This window comes from Parasteatoda tepidariorum, chromosome 2 (assembly GCF_982258835.1).
Source record: "Parasteatoda tepidariorum strain Cologne lab strain chromosome 2, Ptep-v5.0, whole genome shotgun sequence".
In the NCBI taxonomy this organism is placed as follows: Eukaryota; Metazoa; Arthropoda; class Arachnida; order Araneae; family Theridiidae; genus Parasteatoda; species Parasteatoda tepidariorum.
The window spans coordinates 18,640,487-18,660,737 of record NC_141756.1 but is presented as its reverse complement, the minus strand read 5'-3'; the positions used below and the strand labels follow the sequence as shown (position 1 = coordinate 18,660,737).

The 20,251-nt window shown below is 32.7% G+C and overlaps 1 protein-coding gene across 1 annotated transcript; it reads right to left on the bottom strand.

Moving 5' to 3' along the window:
• Positions 1-2,806: 2,806 nt before the first annotated feature.
• LOC107455955 (sn-1-specific diacylglycerol lipase ABHD11) lies at positions 2,807-19,697 on the bottom strand. The gene is made up of 6 exons (XM_016073689.4): positions 19,352-19,697; positions 17,610-17,763; positions 10,544-10,717; positions 10,271-10,459; positions 5,906-6,105; positions 2,807-3,118 (listed from the first exon to the last, which is right to left on the bottom strand). Exons 1-6 carry the CDS (start codon positions 19,357-19,359, stop codon positions 2,986-2,988), a joined length of 858 nt encoding a protein of 285 aa, XP_015929175.2. The 5' UTR covers positions 19,360-19,697; the 3' UTR covers positions 2,807-2,985.
• Positions 19,698-20,251: the final 554 nt, after the last annotated feature.

Here is a 20,251-nt window from a genome sequence, read left to right as displayed (position 1 = left end):
ATATAATTAATCAATCTGGGTATATTTGTTTAAGTATTATTGTTTGTTTTTATAAATTATGTTTATTTAATTTTTGTACATGAACATTATTTTTTTCCTTTTTTCTTGGAATCCGATAATTAATTACACACCAAACCTACAAACTGCTTTAAAACCAAACTACCAATAGCAAAGTATGTGTCATGACTGAAAAATAGGACCGGAATTACTTTGTTGCCTAGGGCCGGTTTAGCCTTTGTCCGCCACTGGGTATACCGAGCAAATGTATACCGGGCAAATGTAAATGTATGGCCCTATACTCCAAACACTGATGTTTCTTCTGATCTATCGTCAGTAAGTATTAAAATATCGAATAAATGTAATTATATCCCCGAATAAATTCATATCAAGTCGATTGTAATAAATATTTCGGACATTCACCAAAGCGACTATGTGATTGTTGACATTCACCGGTGAAAGTCAGAAATAAGGGTATTTAGCAAATATTTCGGACATACACTAAGCGACTACGTGAATGTTGACATTCACCGAGGAATGTCGACATTTTCGAGACTTCGGTAATTCACCGTAACATATATATATACATATATATGTATATATAGCGTATTAAGGAAAAACCTTCTTACAACTTTGTCCACTTTCTAAACCGCCAGTGGGTTAATTCCGGTTCATTTGATGTGAAACGGGGTAGCGGAAGGAAACAAGTTTTGACTGCCGCAGTGGAAGATGAGGCTGTAGCATTACAAGAACAAACGAACAGTGATGCTGGAATCAGCAGTGCAAGGGAAATTGATAGAATGCTTGATATGCGGAACAGCACGGTGTCTAAAGTCCTACGGAACGTCTTGAGCTATTACTCGTACAAGATAGTTCATGTGAATCTTTTGCACTACGATTGCTTGCCCAGATGGAAGGTGACAGCGAATGGCCATGGAAAATTCTGTAGGCGAACGTCAGTGTATATTGTCGGCCAGTTTCTTTTTTCTATGAGATGACACCTGCGGATCCTGTTACCTGCACCGTTACTGGTATGAGGTATGAGGTACGACTTTTGCGTAACCATGTCTTTCCGACACTTCAGCAGCGTCAGTGTGTTGACCGCACAATATTCATGCACGATGGTGCTCCTCCACACATTGCTGCTCCAGTGACGCAGCTGCTGAGAACTCATTTCGTAGATGATAGATCATAAACCGTCAATTTCCTTCAACGTGGCTACCACGTTGCCCGACTTAAACTAGTGCGATTTCTAGATTTGTGGAAGCCTGAAGCCTAGGGGGCTACCTGAAGAATGTTGTTCACAGCTGGCGGATTGAGAATCTAGCTGACCTGAAGGAAATCATCACATACCACATCCATTGCATCAGTACAAATACCCTCCTATCTGTTGTGGAGCATGCCGTTTTGCACTTCCAATTAGTGGCGGAACAAGGCGGAGGGCACATTGAACAACTTATACTTTAATCATCAGTAAGTTGTTGTAGTTTATTTACGTCATACTAGAGCTGCACAATGGGCTATTGGCGACGGTCTGTGAAACATCCCTCAGTATGATCCGAAGACATGCGATCCAAATTTTGATACTCTGCAGAGGGGATGGCACCCGCGCTTCAGTAGCCAGACGACCTGCACGCGAAGTCGAGCACTTTACGGTTGAACAGTTTAACGAGGACCAATACCGCACTCCCTCAATCCCCACGCAGACTGATCAAAGTGGTCACCCACCCGCACACTGAAGGCAGTCAGTGATGTTTGACTTCGGTGATGTGCTGGGAACCGTGTCTTAACGATCAGCCCACTTTGCGGGATCTAATCATCAGTAAGATGTTTGTACCATGAAGCTGTTTTTTTTTCTCTTTTTTTGGCATCATCACTGTTGTTGCTGTAAACACGTATTCTTGTATTCTTGCTAATTTAAATTTTTAGTAAATATCCTAAATTTATTGTTTTCTTTTGGCTAACAACGTTCTTGTGTGTAATGAGTCCATTTTTGGTTTTCCCCTGATATATAGATTTATACAGAGAGAGAGAGAAAGAGAGATGGTAGAAGGATAGATAGGTAGACAGCGATATTACTAAACGTAAAATTTATCTATTCAATTCGTATAGAATTTTTTTTAATTTGAAGTTGTTGTTGTTGTTGTAGTTCATTTACGTCGCACTAGAGATGCTCAATGGGTTATTGGCGACGGTCTGGGAAACATCCCCGAGGATAATCCGACGACATGCCATCACAATTTTGATCCTCTGGAGAGGGGATGGCACCCCCGCTTCGGCAGTCTACGACCTGTACGCGAAATCGGACGCTTTACGGTTGAACAGTTTAACGAGGACCAATACCGCATACCCTCAATCCCCACGCAGACTGATCCAAGTGGTCACCCACCCGCACACTGACCGTAGCCAGTGATGGACTTCGGTGATCTGCTGGGAACCGTGTCTTAACGATCAGTCCTCTGCGGGACATTTCGTTGATGAAATTTCAGAAATAGAAAATACTTAAAACTCATAAGTAGCTTTAAAATAAAAATATTTATAGAAAAAAAAATTATTGGGAAATTTTACTCATTTTTCAATTGGTTGAATATTTAACAAATAGATTTACAGTTGATAGAAACAGAACTTTTAAGGTCAAGAAGAATTTTTTATATGCAGGTGCGAAGATGAAACGAAAACCATACAGCTTTTTTTTAAAAATGAAACTTATTATATTTTCAAATCAGAATTCTAATTCAATAACAATGTTAAATAAATATAAATTTGTATTGATTTTAAAACAGAAAATAAATCGAACACCTGCAAAAAGTTCTATTGTTGTTCTAGCTGCAAATTTTTATTTTGTACTAGTTGAAGTGATTTCGAACTCATTAAATCTTTCGAATTCAAACAGGTTTACATTTCAATAAAAAATAAAATTAATTTTCATTTAACATAAATTACTTTTCAATAGCTACAAGTATGTAATGAGAAATGGAATTTTAACTGTTACTGCAATCGGCTCACAATCGTTTGCACAAATTTTTCAGGAAATTCTCCATGAATACTGTGCGATGCCCCTTCGAATTCAATTAATTCAGCTTTCGGGAAATGTTTCTTTATGTGAGACTCCTCGTTTCCCCTAAAATAAAGTTAATTAGGTAGAAAAAAATATTTTAGTTACACGAAAATTTTTATAAAATTTAAGTAAATATAAAATTTAAGCTTAATCATAGCATGCCTTACCCGGTGGACTTGGTGACAATTGGCGGTGATTGGGAGGGCGATAAAGCTTCAATCTGTAGTTATTTGTACATTCAGCTTTATTTTTTTTAATGACAGTTTTATAATTGCGCTGATCGCAAAAAATAGGATATTGTATTGGAGGTGGATATTTAACGTTGTGATGATGTATATGACTTATTTCAATTTCAGCTGATGGGAAAAGAAAAGTATTGACTTAAGTAATGTTTAATTGGTGTTTTGTTTCTCTAGGCAGCAACTTCCGCGGAAATTCAATTGCTAAGTCTTGGTTTTAGGATTGAATATTTTTTCCCTGCCGAATCAATGTTTTTTTTTTATTTTAATTTTTTTATTTTTATTTCCAATGAGCTGCATTACCGGTCTTGCCGATGAGCAGACCTAGTGCGTTCTCCAGAGGTGGTATCCCAGGACCACCACAATGGGTGAGATACCGTTGGTGATGTTAATTTGGACGTCTAGTTTCTGCCACACTAGATGGCAGCACCGAGACTCTATTTGGATGCTAAAGTGCACTAGGAATTTAATTTTGCCGGAAATTCCAAAAGCCAATAAGGCACTCCAGGGATCATTTACATGCCGCATAATCATACGACATGGCCGCTGAGGATTTTCTGCATCCCGAAAATACGGTGTCTGGGCCGGGGATCGAACCCGCAGACTTGGGCTCAGAAGGCCGACGACAAACCAACTGCGTCACCCAGCCACTGAATCAATGTTATGGTAGGTATTATTTTGAATAGAATGTTAAATGTACGCTGTAACTGTTGTGGTATGGGAAAAGCTTTCTTATGAATCTGGAGTAATTTTTTTATTGATAATGCATTTGCTAAAATGATGATAAAAGATTGTTATAACTTCAATGTATTTTGAGGAAATGAAGTAGGATACGCGTGTTTATTATTGTATCTTTTTTATGCCTGTTTCGCATCGTTAAATAATAGTTTTGTGTTTATACATTGCTATTTTTTTTTAGGAAACTTGCAACAACATATCATGTTTAGCGCTGTAAAATAATAGTTTGGGATTATTTCAGTAAGTTATCTACCTTAGTAATAGAATTTTTTTTTAAATAAATGAGTTGAGTTTTTTTTTTAGTGCCATGGTCCGGTACACCGTACACTGACATTTTTTATTGTTAAATTAAACTGCCCAGTATGAATTTGCCATTTTCGGGTTACGATTTTTTATGTTTTCGCCTACGCCAAAGTTTGGCGATAATCGCATATAAGTTATTTCGGCGTTGGCAACTGTTTGGGAACAAGCGTCAACTCGTCATTTACGTTCTGACGACATTTTTCGAAATCGCGCCAAGAGTGCAAAGTATACTAGGATTTTACCAAAACTTTCTACATACGGAAGTAATTCAAAAGCTATTTGCATTTTATTTTTTAAAGATAAATCAACTAAACTTGGACATCAAGTTGGCCTAGGGTTCGGCCAAATATCCACCCGTAGGGGCCTCCCTGGCCGAGCGGTATCGAAGGTCCAAACGCTCTGTTAAGCGTGGAGGTAGCGGGTTCGAATCCCGCTGTAACCCTGGATGTATTCTTTGTGATGTCTTTCTCTGAATTGTTCTATCTGTATTTTCTACTTGACAATGACTTATAAGCCTATATATTGAGCACACAAGTCAGCAAATGTATGTAATTTCAATAAAAATAAATAAATAAAATATCCACCCGTATACGGTGCATTGGTGCTGAAAATAAGTCTGGAAAAGTGTGTTCGCTATCTTATCACCACTAGATCTCAAAAATCATTAAAGACACGCGATGATAATTAAAAAGGTATTCACATTAAATTTTTTAACGACAAATGCATTCAACTTTGAGTTGCGAGATCGAAAAGCAGCCCATACTTCAGGTTGAAAGCTGGAAGTCGTTATTTTCAGTTAAATCAACATTTCACGCGTATGCGCTAAAAATTAGTAGTCGTTATGACTGCGTTTTTCAGTTAGACTTATGTAAGGCAGAATAGGGATTTTAATTGTCCATAGACCATAAGTAGAACCATGCGTTTTACATAATAGCATACACACAATACACGTTAAGCCATACTTGGTCTCATAATTCATCTGCATAAAATTAAATAAAAAATAACTTGTATTGTATTTTTTAAGGATAAATAAACCAAACTTTGAGTTGTGCGATCGGAATGCAACTCATACTTCTGGCTGAACTCAGAAGGGAGTCGTAATTTTAAACTAAATCAACATTTCACGTGCATGCACAACAAGTTGTAGGCAGGCCCTCCGAAGCAACTGAGCTGATTTTTCTTATTTGAATATATTTTAAGACTGTTAGAAAATTATTGACAACATTTGTGTCTGTTTTAAGCAATTGTTAAATTATATTCTGTTTTAAATTGCAGTTTATAACTAAATATAGCATAAACAATAAATAAAAAACTGCAATCATATTAGAGAGGAATATAAAACAATATTATGATAAGAATTATGCTCCTCTCTGCTGTAAATTTTAACTACTGTAACAAAAATAATTACAATTTTGTTAAAGAATTCGAACTTTTAACCTAAAAAAGGAATTTAATAGAGTTCTTATGGTAAGCGAATAAAAATTATTGTTTTAAGAATCAGAACTTAGATGCTCGCGAAATATGCATAAATATTAAGAAATTTATAAAATGCAAACTTTTTTGAACTTACACAGCAAATGGTGAATTTCCACCATACAGGAAATAAGCAGGGCCATTAAACTCTCCACTGGGATTGGTTCTCAAAGTTTCTGGATCTCTAAATGATTTAAGCATTGGATCTTTCACGAAATTTATGTCATATCCTCCATCTGATTTTCTTTTCAAGAGAAGTTTAGATTTCTTTAAAACCTCTTTTGGTGAAAACATCTCCTGAAATTTAAATAATTTGTATCGTTATAAAATAGAACTTTAGTTATGAATTCTTCCATAGATCTAATGATCCGATCATCACGTCCTTGGACTCAATGTTTCGAGAGGGTAACCCCAAATATGCTAATTGATTAGTACTGTCGATATTTTTAGATACGAAATCAGACACAAAAACGTACTTTCTCTGAATAAACATACCTTTTTATCACCGAATTTGGATTTTTGATCCCCAAAATATGGGGGGGGGGGTAGCCGCAATCTAAGAAATATGGTTTCAATAGTTTGGTCCGGAGAGCGGTCCGAAGTTTAGACCCCTTAATGTAAATTTTACTTTTTGCGTGTTTCACCATATCTCGAGAATGAATTCTTTAAGGGAATTGAAAAATTTTTGTCCACAATTATCAAATTCATTTTTTTGAAGATAATTTCATGCAAAATATAACTTTAAGTAAATATTTATTGCTTTTTATTTTTTATTACTTATTTAATAATAGTCGAATAAAAATTTGAATTATAAGGCCATTTCTAATGCATTTAAAAAAATGCCATTTTAAATGGCAAAATACAAAGTTTTATTGAAATCGATCGAATAGTTAATGAGAAAACGAATTTTGAAAAAGTCATTGGTTTAAAATTCTATTTTCCACGAGCTATTCGACTGATTTCGCTCAAATTTTGAATTTTTCGATTTAAAATTAAATTTTTTAAAATGATGTAAAATTTTTTATATCTTACTATTCAAAATTTTCGAATATAAATAAAATAATAAAAGATAACAAATATTTTCTAAACGTTATATTTTGCATGAAATTATCTTCGGATAAACGACTTTTATAATTGTATGCTAAAGTTTTACAATTCGCTTAAAGAGTTCTCGAAATAATGGCGAATATGCATAAAGTAAAATTAACGTTATGGAATCCAAACTTCTTGACCAAACTATTAGATTCAGTTACCGATTTCAGCTACCCCCTATATTTCGGGGTTCAAAAGTCTGAATCCGTCGAGTAAAAGGTATGTTTATTCAGACAATGTGCGTTTCGTAACTAAATTTATCGTCTGCATTAATTAATTAGCATATTTCAGGTCACCCCCTCAAATCCCTAAGAGTGAGTCATAGGACGTGAAGACCCGATCACAAGTTATTCATGGTGGTCCGTTTTTTTATTTTGCGCACTGTACAGTGTTGTAATATGTTAAAATTGGTACACGAAAGTATGGCCCGCAGCGCAAACCTATCCTAAATTGGGTATAATATAGCCTACGTCACAGGTTGTGTTGTTCCTACTAAATTTAACCCATGAACGGCATTTTCTGCGAGCCTAACTTCAAGCCACAAATAAACAAACGAAGTGTTCGATCGTTTAAATAGCTGCTCGCCAGATTTTATTGCATTATAAAGAAAAGTTATTGAAACTAAATACAACTAAATAAACAACAACAACTAAAACAAATAACAACAACTACTAATAACAATAACTAAATAAACAACAACTAAATTCCATTCGTTTAGCATTGCGTCATATGTTGTTCCTACTAAATCGAAGTAGTTGTGTTTTTTTCATATTATACCAAATTGAAAAAAATAAATAATTATATTTTTAACATTTATTTTAAGTTTTAACATTCTTCCGGGCAATCCCGGGCAAGTGCTAACTTCCACTCTATGTGCTAACTGTCTTTACTGTCAGAGCAACGTTGGTCCTCATTATATGGTACCCCTGAAAGAGTGCCCAACAAATCTGCCCTTCAGATGCCTTTGTGACGAAAGGTTATTGTCCAGGTGAGCATTGGAAGAAAAAAAATATTAAAAATCGCTGAAACTTTCATAGATCCATTTCGTTGGGTTGCAGGAACTTTTGGCACTAGTATTGTGAGCCATTGTGGGTTCAAGTCTTTTGAGAAACTTTTAATCATAGGGGGAGCTTTTAAGTCGTCGTAGAATGCCAGTAGTCTTGCTTCAATCGGTTCCTTCGCCTGAGGACATAGGTTCCACACGTGCGTGTTGGATCACAGGAGTCGGTAGCAGATACTCATCACCACACATTTTTTAGCGCACAAACGTGCCAGTTCCTTCTAGCACTACTTTTAATTTTTCTATCACCGCTAAGTCAAAGTATGGTTCATTTATGATAATTAGTCTTTTATTTATGCAGTCTTGCCACATAAATGTGTATGCCGAAGTGCCCTGCGTGATTTCTCAATGGAAGGAGGCGGCCTTGGCCAAAGATCTCGCAATATATGCTTTTCCAGAATTTGGTTCCCCGCAAAGATAAAGTGTGTTTTCCTTTTTTTCGGCCCTACCCATGACTTTAATTGTGTTTAATACGAATTCGCGAGTGTCGATACCTAGGAATTCGCACCATTTTTGGATAATGGATGCGCTTTTCATCGGACAAAGGCATTCAGTGTTAGGGTTCATGTACTCTTGACAGAGTTGAAGTATGGGTTTGTCCAGGCAAGACTGCATCGCTAGTTGTAGGGCTTTCTTAAAATTAATTGTGAAATTTCGTTTGCAAAAGATATAGTCGAACTCTTTATTGTGATGGAAGTAATTTATTATTTCTGATTCGGATTCTGCTCGTGTCTCTAAAATCACTTGTATGATTTTGCTAATGTCCTCACACGTGACGTTTTTGCTATCTTCCCGGTCTTTTCTTTTCATTGAAACGTGTTGCCACACGTTTCAATGTCATCGGTGACTTTGCTTAATAAGAAATCTAGTTGCGAATTTTCTGATGAATTGTTTAAGACAATTTGGCGAGGGGGAATTTTCATGTATGCAAGGAAATTCACCGGTGCTATACACTTTTCAGACTTAAAGAAGGAGCACATTTTTTTGGTCGCTGTCAAAGCGTTGATTAGCATTTAATTCGATTAATCCGTGGTAATGTAATTTCTTGTACTCGCAAGTATCGTCTGGGACGTGTTCTGATAAAATAACCGATCGTTTTTTGAAGAGAGTTTTTAAAAGGGTGCAGTCGTCTAACCAGATAGCGTTTAAAATACTAAAAACCATAATTCGATAGTCGAATTTTCATTCGGACGATGAATTACCTGAACTGGTTCCTGGTCGAGGCATTTTCTAGAAGTAAACTGGCACTGTTGTTTGAGATAAAAAAAGAGAAAGTGATATAGATCACTTAACATGTTTTCGGAATGTGTTGTTTTCGTTCAGAACGCGCTTTCTTTTTATATTCATCTTTAGACATGTCTCTCTCTTCTTCTTCTGTTTGAACAGGTGTCTTTCTAGAAAGCGCGACGTGATCCGTTGGATTTATTATAAATTTTATTGATCTTATCATGGATGAACAAGTTCTGTTTAATTTTAAAAAGAGATATAATTGATATGTGTAATTAATTAAATGTTCTTAATTATTGAAATAAATGGATTTTTTCTTTAATTTAGAAAAGCCTGCTTGATCATCACTCCCTCCTATCCTGCACGTTTGTGATGCAGGGTAGGAAGGTGTATAGTGTATCTAGCTCTAATATGTATGACGTAAGAGATGATGTCATGATAATATTAAGCTAGTGACTTAACCCTCCCTTCTTCCCCACAGGGAAGAGCTAGTTACTAGGCTAGTATCTAGGCTCTCCTTCTTCCCTGAAGGGAAGGAGGATAGATGTGTATACTAGACCTTCACCTGAGGGGAAGGAGGGAGTGATGATATAGAAGGAGTAATCCTCTATAATATAGTTGTAATGGACTAACTAATTTTCTTTCCTTCTTTCCTTACTACTCACTATAGGCCCTGCCTCTACTACTACAACACTTACGCAATTTGAGCTGTGCGAACAAAGGAGGTCGACCTCCTTTGTTCGCACAGCTTAAATTGCTTAGGAATACATAGAGGGAGTGTAGTGATGATGGCGGTACATCGGAGGATGTATCGCCAACGATTTCTAAAGTTATAAAAGAATCTCGGGAAGTATTTCTCGGGAAATTTAAAAAATGTTAAAAACTCGAAATGTCTCTTCCATTATTGTAGGGTAGTGAACGATAATTTTTTTAAAATAAATGTTTGGTACGGTTATTTCAGAACACTCTCTATACATGGAAACTTTTCAGGATTTAAATGTAATATTAACGCGTAATATTAATATTGACGTGCAATATTAAAATCTTCCAATGTTGTAAAAAAAATTAATTTGCTTCACTTACGGTCCCTGGATTTTTCTCATAAAGAATATCTACAGCTTGGTTATAAGCATCGCTTTCTTTTAAATCTTTTGGAAGATTGCGTACAACTTCAGTCCAAACTGTTATGTATTTGACAGCATCGTCAACAATTTGAGCAGGAATTTTCTTTATAAACATGTCCTCTGAAAATACCATTTCAACTCTATCGGGCTAAAAAAGAAATGTTTCATGAACTTCAAAAAAATTTAAACATTTTAATCTTTTTATTCTCCAAAAATAATATAACGATATTACCTTTTTAAGTGCAGAATCTGTGGCTGTGAGGCCTCCCATACTATGGCCAACTAAAACTGCTTTTTTAATGTCCAGTCCATTCATGAAATGAAATAGGTCTTCAACGTTTAAGTCATAATTGTAGTGTTCAGATGATTCGCTTTCTCCGTGGTTCCTTGCATCGTATACGTAGGCCTGAAGAATATAGAACAATATTTAATGCTCTTATTTTTTATTTTCGTGGAATGAAACTAGGCTTAGTCTTGGTATACGTTACTTGGTGGATTTGACACTGACGGTGTTAAGGAGGGAGCTGAAGTTTACAATCCATTGTAGTACATTTGGCGAGATACAGTGCTTTTAAAATTGATTTTAAGCCAATTTGCATTTTGGAATAAATTTCTTTATGGTATTTAAAGAAAAAAAAATTTTATGATCATCTTGAAATAGAGATTACTTCATGATGCTAAATTAATGTATGCTTATAATATAAGTTAAATCACGAATAGAGCAATAAGATAAGCAGAAAAGGAAATTTTTAAAACGTTGTTAATTAATTAAACTTCTGATTTCAATATTTTTTACTTCATCGCAAAGTAGTTTAAATAACGATAAGTTTCAACGCGTTATTTCGGCAATGGCGATGATTGACGAGATTTTCCAAAATCACTCCAAGCGTTTAACGCTGTTTTTTTCGAAGTTCTGTCGCCAAGGAAAATAAAACTGTCATAGTTTAAGTGCCTTTCACTTGAAACAATGCAATGATTTTAAACTTTATATATAATCTTGCCGTGAAGAATTATCTGGGGCCTTTCATATTGATGTTTTGCGCCACTTTCAAAATAAGTACAGACAGATCTAGCTTTAGATAGGCTGAACTTGATCTAATAGCTATGAGTAACAGTTGCAAACTCCCAGCATTTATAAAAATAGCATATTATTCGCAAAAAAGCATCTTTTACGACGGAGCATATTACGACGGAGCCTTCGAAAGACAGCATTAACACATACTAGGATTTTACCCTAAACATTTTCGTAGATGTAATTAATACACAATATTCTAATCACAAATATAATATTTTCATATTAGTCAACTTCTCTCACTTTTTTTTTCGGGGTGTTTTTCTCAAATATTCAAAGTGCGTTATCATTTATTTTTGGTTTAATAAGCTTTATATACAATGATTATGCTCACTACTAAATATAAACAATTTAAACTAATTTTAGATCTGATAAAAAATACCGTGAAAGTCTACTGAAATTCGCGATCGCAACGAACTATAGGGGGCGTTGTTGTATGAGACGAATACCTGTGGTTTCTATATGAACAGCCATTCATTTACTCTGGAGACGTCTTTAATGTAGCACGTAGCATTGCAACGTTCCTTCTTTATTGTGGCTTATTAAATTTAAAAAAGAAAAATGTTTGATATTCTTTCTTATGCAAACGAAAACAAAATGGTATCTCTTTTTTTCAGAGAAGGAACATCCAAAACACATTGGAAAAATATTTGTAAGTAGACAGAAAAAAATATGCATATTCTTATAAGAGTTAAAACATAATGCCTTAGAAATAGTTTTACTAAATTTAATGATATAACATGAAAGGCCTATTTAAACTTTACATTCCATAGTTTTAAGAATAATATTACTTCAAAAATTAAAATGAACAAAAAGTATACATAAGCCTCATAATTTTATAAAATTTAATTTTGTAAAAAAAGTTTTTTGACAACAATTTTTATCAAAAAATTTTAAGTTTTAATAAAAATTATTATTTAGAAACTAAAAAACGTAAAATAAAGAATGCTTGCGAAACAAAACAAAAAAAAACAATTCTTCTTTGACGCCATTTTTTAGTGCTACGAAAATTCGTCTTTAGGATTTGTTAAAAACAAAACAAGATGCAATTTTATTTTTTCAGGAGCGAAATATTTTACCAAGAAAACGAAAATGTACCAATGCCCATACTATGAAACTTTATCTTGGTATACGTACGTTTTGGAAATGTTATTTCATTTGGAATCTTATTTATTAGAGTTAATATGTCGACAGAAATAGAGATTGTTAAGATAGAAAATAAAATAGAGATTGTTTTGAATCTATGTTAAACTCTATATCGGCCCCTTTCCCACCGAAATCCGATTGCCTACTTTGATTTTAAATAAAGTGTTTCATTTTATGATTTGTTGCAAACATTTTTGGTGTCCATTGGCGGCATTTAAAAACCGCCAAGTCTGTAGCTGCGGTGGCGATATTACATAAGTACCGAATTTTTATTCCATACTTTTCAGAATCATATTGCTTCAAACATTAAAATATGCAAGAAGTATACACAAATACATAATGTTATACCATTTAATTTTTCAAAAAAAGTATTTTGACAACAATTGTTATCTAAAAATCATCAACTATTAAACGAAAACAAAGAATTCATAGGATAGAAAAACGATTTTAAAAAATTCCTCATATTGAAATAAAAAAAACTGTCATATTGTTTCTTTTTTTTCATTATTATAATTCTTAATCAGACGTAAAAAAAACTATTCTGCAGAGAACTATCATCAAATAAGAAAAAAAAAATTTTTACAAGCAAATTTTTTATTATAAAAATCATAACACTCACCTTCCTTATAAATGCGAAGAATTCCAAATGAAATGTTCTTCGTTTGAAAATTTTATTTTCAAATAATTTATAATTGTAAGATCTCGATATGAATTTTAATATGTAGCTTAAAAACAGAATTCGCGATCGCAACAAACTATAGGGGGAGTTGTTGTATGAGACGAATACCTGCGATTTCGATATGAAGTCATTCATTTACTCTGGAGACGTCTTTAATGTAGCGTGTAACATTGTAACGTTCCTTCTTTATCGTGGCTTATTAAATTTAAAAAAGAAGAATGTTTGATATCCTTTCTTATGCAAACGAAAACAAAATGGTGTCTCTTTTTTTTAGAGAAGGAATATCCAAAACACATCGGGAAAATATTTGTAAATAAACAGAAAAAAATATGTATATTCTTATAAGAGTTAAAACCTAATGCTCGAGAAATAATTTTACCGAATTTAATGATATAACATGAAAGGCCCATTTAAACTTTACATTCCATAGCTTTAAAAATATACTTCAAAAATTAAAATGAACAAAAAGTATACATAAGCCTCATAATTGTATGAGATTTAATTTTGTAAAAAAAGTTTCTTGACAACAATTTTTATCAAAAAATTTCAAGTTTCAATAAAAATCATTATTTAGAAACTAAAAAACGTAAAATAAAGAATTCTGACGAAACAAAAACAAAAAAAAACAATTCTTTTTTGTCGCCATTTTTTAGTGCTACGAAAATTCGTGTTTGGGATTTGCCAAAAACAAAACAAGAGGCAATTTTATTTTTTCAGGAGTGAAATATTTTACCGAAAAAACGAAAATGTACCAATTCCCACGACATGAAAGTTTATCTTGGTAAACGTACGTTCTGGAAATGTTATTTCATTCGGAATCTTATTTATCAGAGTTCATATGGCGATATGATTGTTTTGAATCTATGCTAAACTCTATATCGGCCATTTTCCACCGAAATCCGATTGACTACTTTGATTTTAAATAAAGTGTTTTATTTTATGATTTGTCGTAAAAATTTTAAGTGTAGATTGGCGGCACTTAAAAACCGCCAAATCTGTAGCGGCGGTGGCGTTAATACGTAAGTACCTAATTTTTATTCCTTACTTTTCTGAATCATATTGCTTCAAACATTAGAATATATAAAAAGTATACATAAACACATAATGTTATATCATTTAATTCTTCAAAAAAAGTTTCTTGACAACACTTTTTAGCAAAAAATTATAAACTAAAAAACGGAAAATAAAGAATTCTTAGGATAAAAAACAATTCTAAGAATTCTTCACATTGAAATAAAAACTTTCATATTGTTTCTTTTTTTATTATTCTTATAGTTCTTAATCAGACGTAAAAAACCATTGTGTAGAGAACTATCATCAAATAAGAAAAAAAATATTTACAAGCAAATTTTTTATTATAAAAATCACTCACTTGTTTTATAAATCCGTAGAATTCCGAATGAAATGTTCTTCGTTTGAAAATTTTATTTTCAAATAATACATGCATAGATTATCCCTTCATTACTTTTAGATAACATACTACACAGCAAAATTTTATAATTGTAAGATCTTGATGTGAATTTGAATATGTAGCTAAAAACAGAATAGCTGAATTCTAGTTGAAATTATTCTCTCAAAACTGAAAAATACTTACCAAGAAAACGATAAAAATTAATTAAGAATCAGCACAAATGGTACTATTTCAAGTAATTTGGATAATTTTTTATTGTTGTTTTCCGAATTATATGGATACAGAAATATATACTATTCTATAACGAAGAAAAATATGTTATAACTATTACAATTCTGTATGTTCTGAATTCATATTTATTCACTGGAATGACGAAAGCAATGTTGACTTCACTTTAATTCGTAATGAATTGAAGACAGAAGAAATGCATTTTACCTTAATACACACATCTGTAACAGTATCCGAAATCGGAAGTCATCAGTTGCAAGTTTGTTGATAATAGAAATAAAAAATTATTGCGGAATTTTTCTTCAAATGTTTGGCGTGTTCTGTTCCTGAAAGATTTACTAATATTCTGGAGATTTTTTTCAAGTTCTTCGGCCTTTTCCTTAGGGAAATTTTGTTTCTTATTTGCTGCTGAAAAATGGCATCCGATTCTGTCAATGATTTTGGTGGAACTAAATGAAAACGTGATAAATTAATGTCTGATATTTACAGGCTCCCGCTAGAGGGCGTACTCGAACGTTGCGATCGCGAATAGCTGAAATCTAGTTGAAATTATTCTTTCAAAACTCAAAAATAGTTACCAAGAAAATGATTAAAAATTTATTAATAATCAGCACAAATGGCACTATTTCAAGTAATTTGGATGATTTTTTATTGTTGTTTTCCGAATTATATAGATACAGAAATATATACTATTCTATACCGAAGAAGTATGTTCTATAACTATTACAGTTCAAATAAAATGAGAATTTAAAGTCCACTAGCGTGTTTATTATGTGAGTGAAGAATTTTATAGTGTGATTTCATATCAAACGGGCCAAACAAGAGGGAAACAGAAAGGACATTTGGTTTGACATCTATGCATATATGAACTAAACATATGTGATGCCATTATAGATATTACATATTTCATAGTAGACCTGAAAATTTAAATTTTCATTTAGTAGCCAGAGGCCGGTAGACTCGAAAGACTTAGGTGCCGCGTTTTCTCTAACTTAATGAGTCGGTGGCTGATATCGATAGGTCCTTTTCGTTTGATAGACACTTTTTGAAAACTTTTGTTTTGCTTAGATTAAATTATATTTTAAAAAAATCTCATATTAGAAATAATTTAAGGGTATAAAAATGTAATTCAATGAAAACAATATAAATGAATGACACAATTTAATTGCCATACTGACTTTAAAGAATTTTAAGTAAAAACATCTGAGAAGGCAAAAGAGAATTATACCGTGAATGACCGAAATCAAGAGAATGTCAACTTTCATCGGTGAATGTCAACAATCACCTATTCGCTTTGTTGAATGTCCGAAATATTTGTTATATCCGATTTGATATTAATTCATTCGTTGATATTTCATATTTATTCGATATTTTAATATCTGCTGAGGATAGATTAGGAGAAACATTAGTGTTCCGAGTGATATTGAACCTTGAAAAAACATCAGTGTAGGGTATACCGGGCAAATGTATAACGGCCAATGGCAATTTTAATAACTGCTGAGGATAGATTAGGAGAAACATCAGTGTTCCGAGTGATACTGAACCTTGAAAAAACATCAGTGTAGGGTATACCGGGCAAATGTATAACTGACAGTGGCACTTTACTACACCTAGTATATATTTCGGACATTTACCAAGGCGACTATGTGATTGTCAACATTCACCGATGAAAGTCAACAACCACTAATTTCTTTCGTTCACAAGAACTTATACATTACGACTTTGAAATATGTGATCTTTTATATGTGAATTGTCTCCTTCCATATAAATCTTTCTACCACAAATCCATGGATTCTGAAGAATCAAAATTTATTAAAAATTCTATTTTCCTGAGTTTTTTTGACATTGATAATGATATGTACTCTTATCATTAAATGATTATTTAAAAAAGTGATGGGAAAAGGAAACTGGTTGTTTATTTAAGCTCCATTTTGACTCGCCTTGGGGCTAGTGGTGTTTGGTTATTTTCAGGTCTATTTCCTAGCTTATTCATTTTATTAAATTCTTAACTTCATGTTTATTTTTTTCCTTCTTTTCTCAATAAAAATTATATTTAACTTATTATTCCACGTAGTCACAGAAAAGCGAAAGTCAATTTTTAAAAATAGATATATTTCCTTTTACTGCTCTCCATTCGTATAAAAATTCATATCCTTTATTTACTTCCCATAATTTTATTACGTGTTTTACGCTTCATCTTTTGCGAAATCAAATAGAAAATTACTCTGCCTCGGTTGGTTTTATTTTCGATAAATCACCAAATGATAGTTCTAAACTGCTTACTATTTCAATTAACTTTTGAGATTACAAATTTCTCGATAAAAGCTATATAAATAGAAAACCAATCACTTATGTCATAGATAAATATAATATCAATGGTGATATATTTCTTCCTTTTTTTGTGTCTAGGATAAGAATTGAAAATAAAAAGAAAAATGGCTTATGAACTGATTGATTTTATTCATTGTTGAACAAATATTTTAAACTATAAAACCATAAATTTATATTTTGAGTCAACATTTATTTGAAATTATTTTTCTTTACATCTTTGCAGTTCAAAGAAAAAAAAAGCTAAAATTACTAGGTTTTTTTTATGTTAAAAATTTCATATTTTTCTGATGTAATTTTAATTCAGTCGTCTGTAATTGGATGACCGTTTAGTTGAATCCCAGGGAATGCAATCCATCAGCTTTTGCATGCCACGGCGCAATTTAAAAAAAATCTCTTAGAAGAATAAAAAATATTAATAAAAAAAGACTTACTTTTCTTTTTGTTTTGTTTGCGATGGTTTGTGGTATATCATCCCACATCTCTTTCGAACAAATAACACCGTGTAAAAATATGACTGGTGCTAATGCATCATTACTTCCTCCAGCTGGTTCGAAAGCTTTGTAAGCAATTTTTACAGGTTTATAACTAAAGTAAACAATTAAAATGATTAAAAATGCACAGAAAATACAAGTACTTTGTTATTTTACACTATTAACATTTTTATTAAGTGCAAAAAGAAAACAGATGTAAGGACCGTTCATGTAGGGGTTTGTTTTTTGTATATTTTTGTTGACGAAGGATGAGGAGGAGTATGATCAATACTTATGTTTGACATTAAAATCCTTTTACTTCAATTTTTTTTTGAAATAAAGAAATAAATAGCAGTTAACCACTTTAATCAGCTTGCGTAGGGACGAGGGTGCGCTGTATCTGCCCTCGTTAAACTGTACTACCGTGGTGTGCTTTACTTCGCACTCAGGTCGTCGGGTGCCGAAGCGGGGGAGTCATCCCCACAGCAAAGGATCAAAATTGCGATGGTATGCCTTCTGATCATCTTCAAGGATGTTACCCTGACCATCAACTGAAGCACAGAGTGCAGCTCTAGTGTGACGTAAATAAAGTACTATTAAGAAAATAATTAGGTAAAAAATTGGAAATTTGAAATAGAGAGATAAATTTGGCGAAAGAAAAATTAGAAAAAAATTCCTTCAAAGAGTTTCAAAGGTTAAGAATTTACTTCTCAGAAGTAAAACACAAAAGATTTCTAAAAACAAATTAAAACATGGATTTAATCCTGAAATTAAATTACTTCAGTAAGTCAAATTCAAAGCAAAAATAAAGGATTGTAACTTTTTTTTACGTTAGCACAAAAATGATAATGATTTGCTTATTTTAAGTGACAAGTAGGGCTGAAGTGTCTAAAATTGGCAGACATAATATGTGAACGGTCCCTTATAAGAAGTGTGAAAGACTAACAAACATAGAAAGAGATTCAAATCTTTTTTATTTTTAGTAATTTGGATTAACTTTAAGTAATTTAATTTATAATTGCCTAGCCCTTATAACTTTTAGAATTATCTGTAAGAAAAAAATTAAATACAGTGGTATTGCTTGATTTCTACTACTGTAAAGTATGTTGCTTCATATAATAGAGGATGATTCAATTTAAATAAAATTTATATTGGTGTAGGATGTATATCCTGGCCGACAATTGGCAGGGATTAGGCAAGTTTTAATCATTACCTGACAGCTGCAAACAAAACTTATAACCAATAAAATTGATCGCTTAGCAGAATTTCGACCACTTCCCGACATAAACTAACAGATACAAAACTAAAGAAAAATAACCAAGAAAAATAATAAAGTGATATAAAATTAAAAAAACTACGTTTTTTACGTAATCTAAAAAAGGAAAAAATAATTATATTTTATTTTTCAACATCTAAAACGGAAATAAGTATCACCATCGTAATAAACATCTATGTTCATCGAAGATGCTTGCATATCTTGCGAAAAATACTTTCGACTTACGTTTTAAATGTGGCAAAAAAAATAATAAAAAGAACTGATTTTTCCTTTCAATTCCACTTAAACAAACATAGATTAAGACTTCCATGCTGTTATATTATTTCTAAACTAAACGTGACAGCTAAAACTAGAAATATTTCACTATTTTTAATCATAACTTTTCATATAGAGAGTTGAATTTCCTTAAAAAGAAAATAATTCTTACCCTGCCATTTTCGATCAAAGAGGAGAAAATCAATCGGTGAACACTAAACAAAATTCCAATCTGCCTAAAATTTTAGTGACGCTTATACAGATTCTATCTTTTACTCTCTACTGTATATTTAATCGTTTATTCATAAACCTTTCATCAGAGTGAATCAATTAAGAAGGCCAAGGTTGGACACGAGCCACCAACTATTTAAAGCTTCTTATCAAAACTGTCACGGGAATATTTCTTACATCTTCAATAAATTGAAGGTCATATTACATAAGTTATTTCATATTTAGTTCACAATCATCTTTCTCATTGCGGACTTAAAATTATATCGGCAACTTTGATGTCGACAGTCTTTAATAGAACAAAAACGTGCATTGTGTAGACTTCCCGGATCAGATAGGGTAAACAAGTCAATGTTTTTAAACTTATCATTTTTTTCCCTTCAAAAACGTCAAGAAACAGAGGTAAAAAGAAGCTGCTAGAGATTGACAGTGTTTCAAACAATTAAAGTCACAGTTAAACACTTATGCAACGTAAATAAGCAAAGAAACTCTTTGTTTTTGCGGAGAAGTTTGTGTAGAGAAATTAATGGGATATGACTGTTGTGTTGTTTCTAATGCCACTTGCCAATATCAGCAAGCCTGCTTGGGGAAACCAAGCGGATTTAAGGAAGAAGATGTCTTTTATATTTTTAGTGACACCATCCAAGGCCAAGAATACGACTTCAGCCATACACACGTCAGAGTCCGTTTATAGAACGGACCCATTCATATGCCCACACATCGTAATTTTGACCTGAACCAAAGAATGATCAATCTCCTATACAAAAATGCGAAAAAAGGTACATTATCGTATTCTATTACCATTGGCTCAGGAGATAGAGTATTCACTTACCAATGACGCTCC

Excerpts from the sequence above, each read along its gene's own strand:
- LOC107455955 (XM_016073689.4), bottom strand. Across the intron at positions 10,460-10,543 it reads CAGATTCTGCACTTAAAAAG|CCCGATAGAGTTGAAATGGT; the intron begins GTAATATCGTTA and ends TTTCTTTTTTAG. Across the intron at positions 3,119-5,905 it reads GGAAATTCACCATTTGCTGT|GGGAAACGAGGAGTCTCACA; the intron begins GTAAGTTCAAAA and ends ACTTTATTTTAG.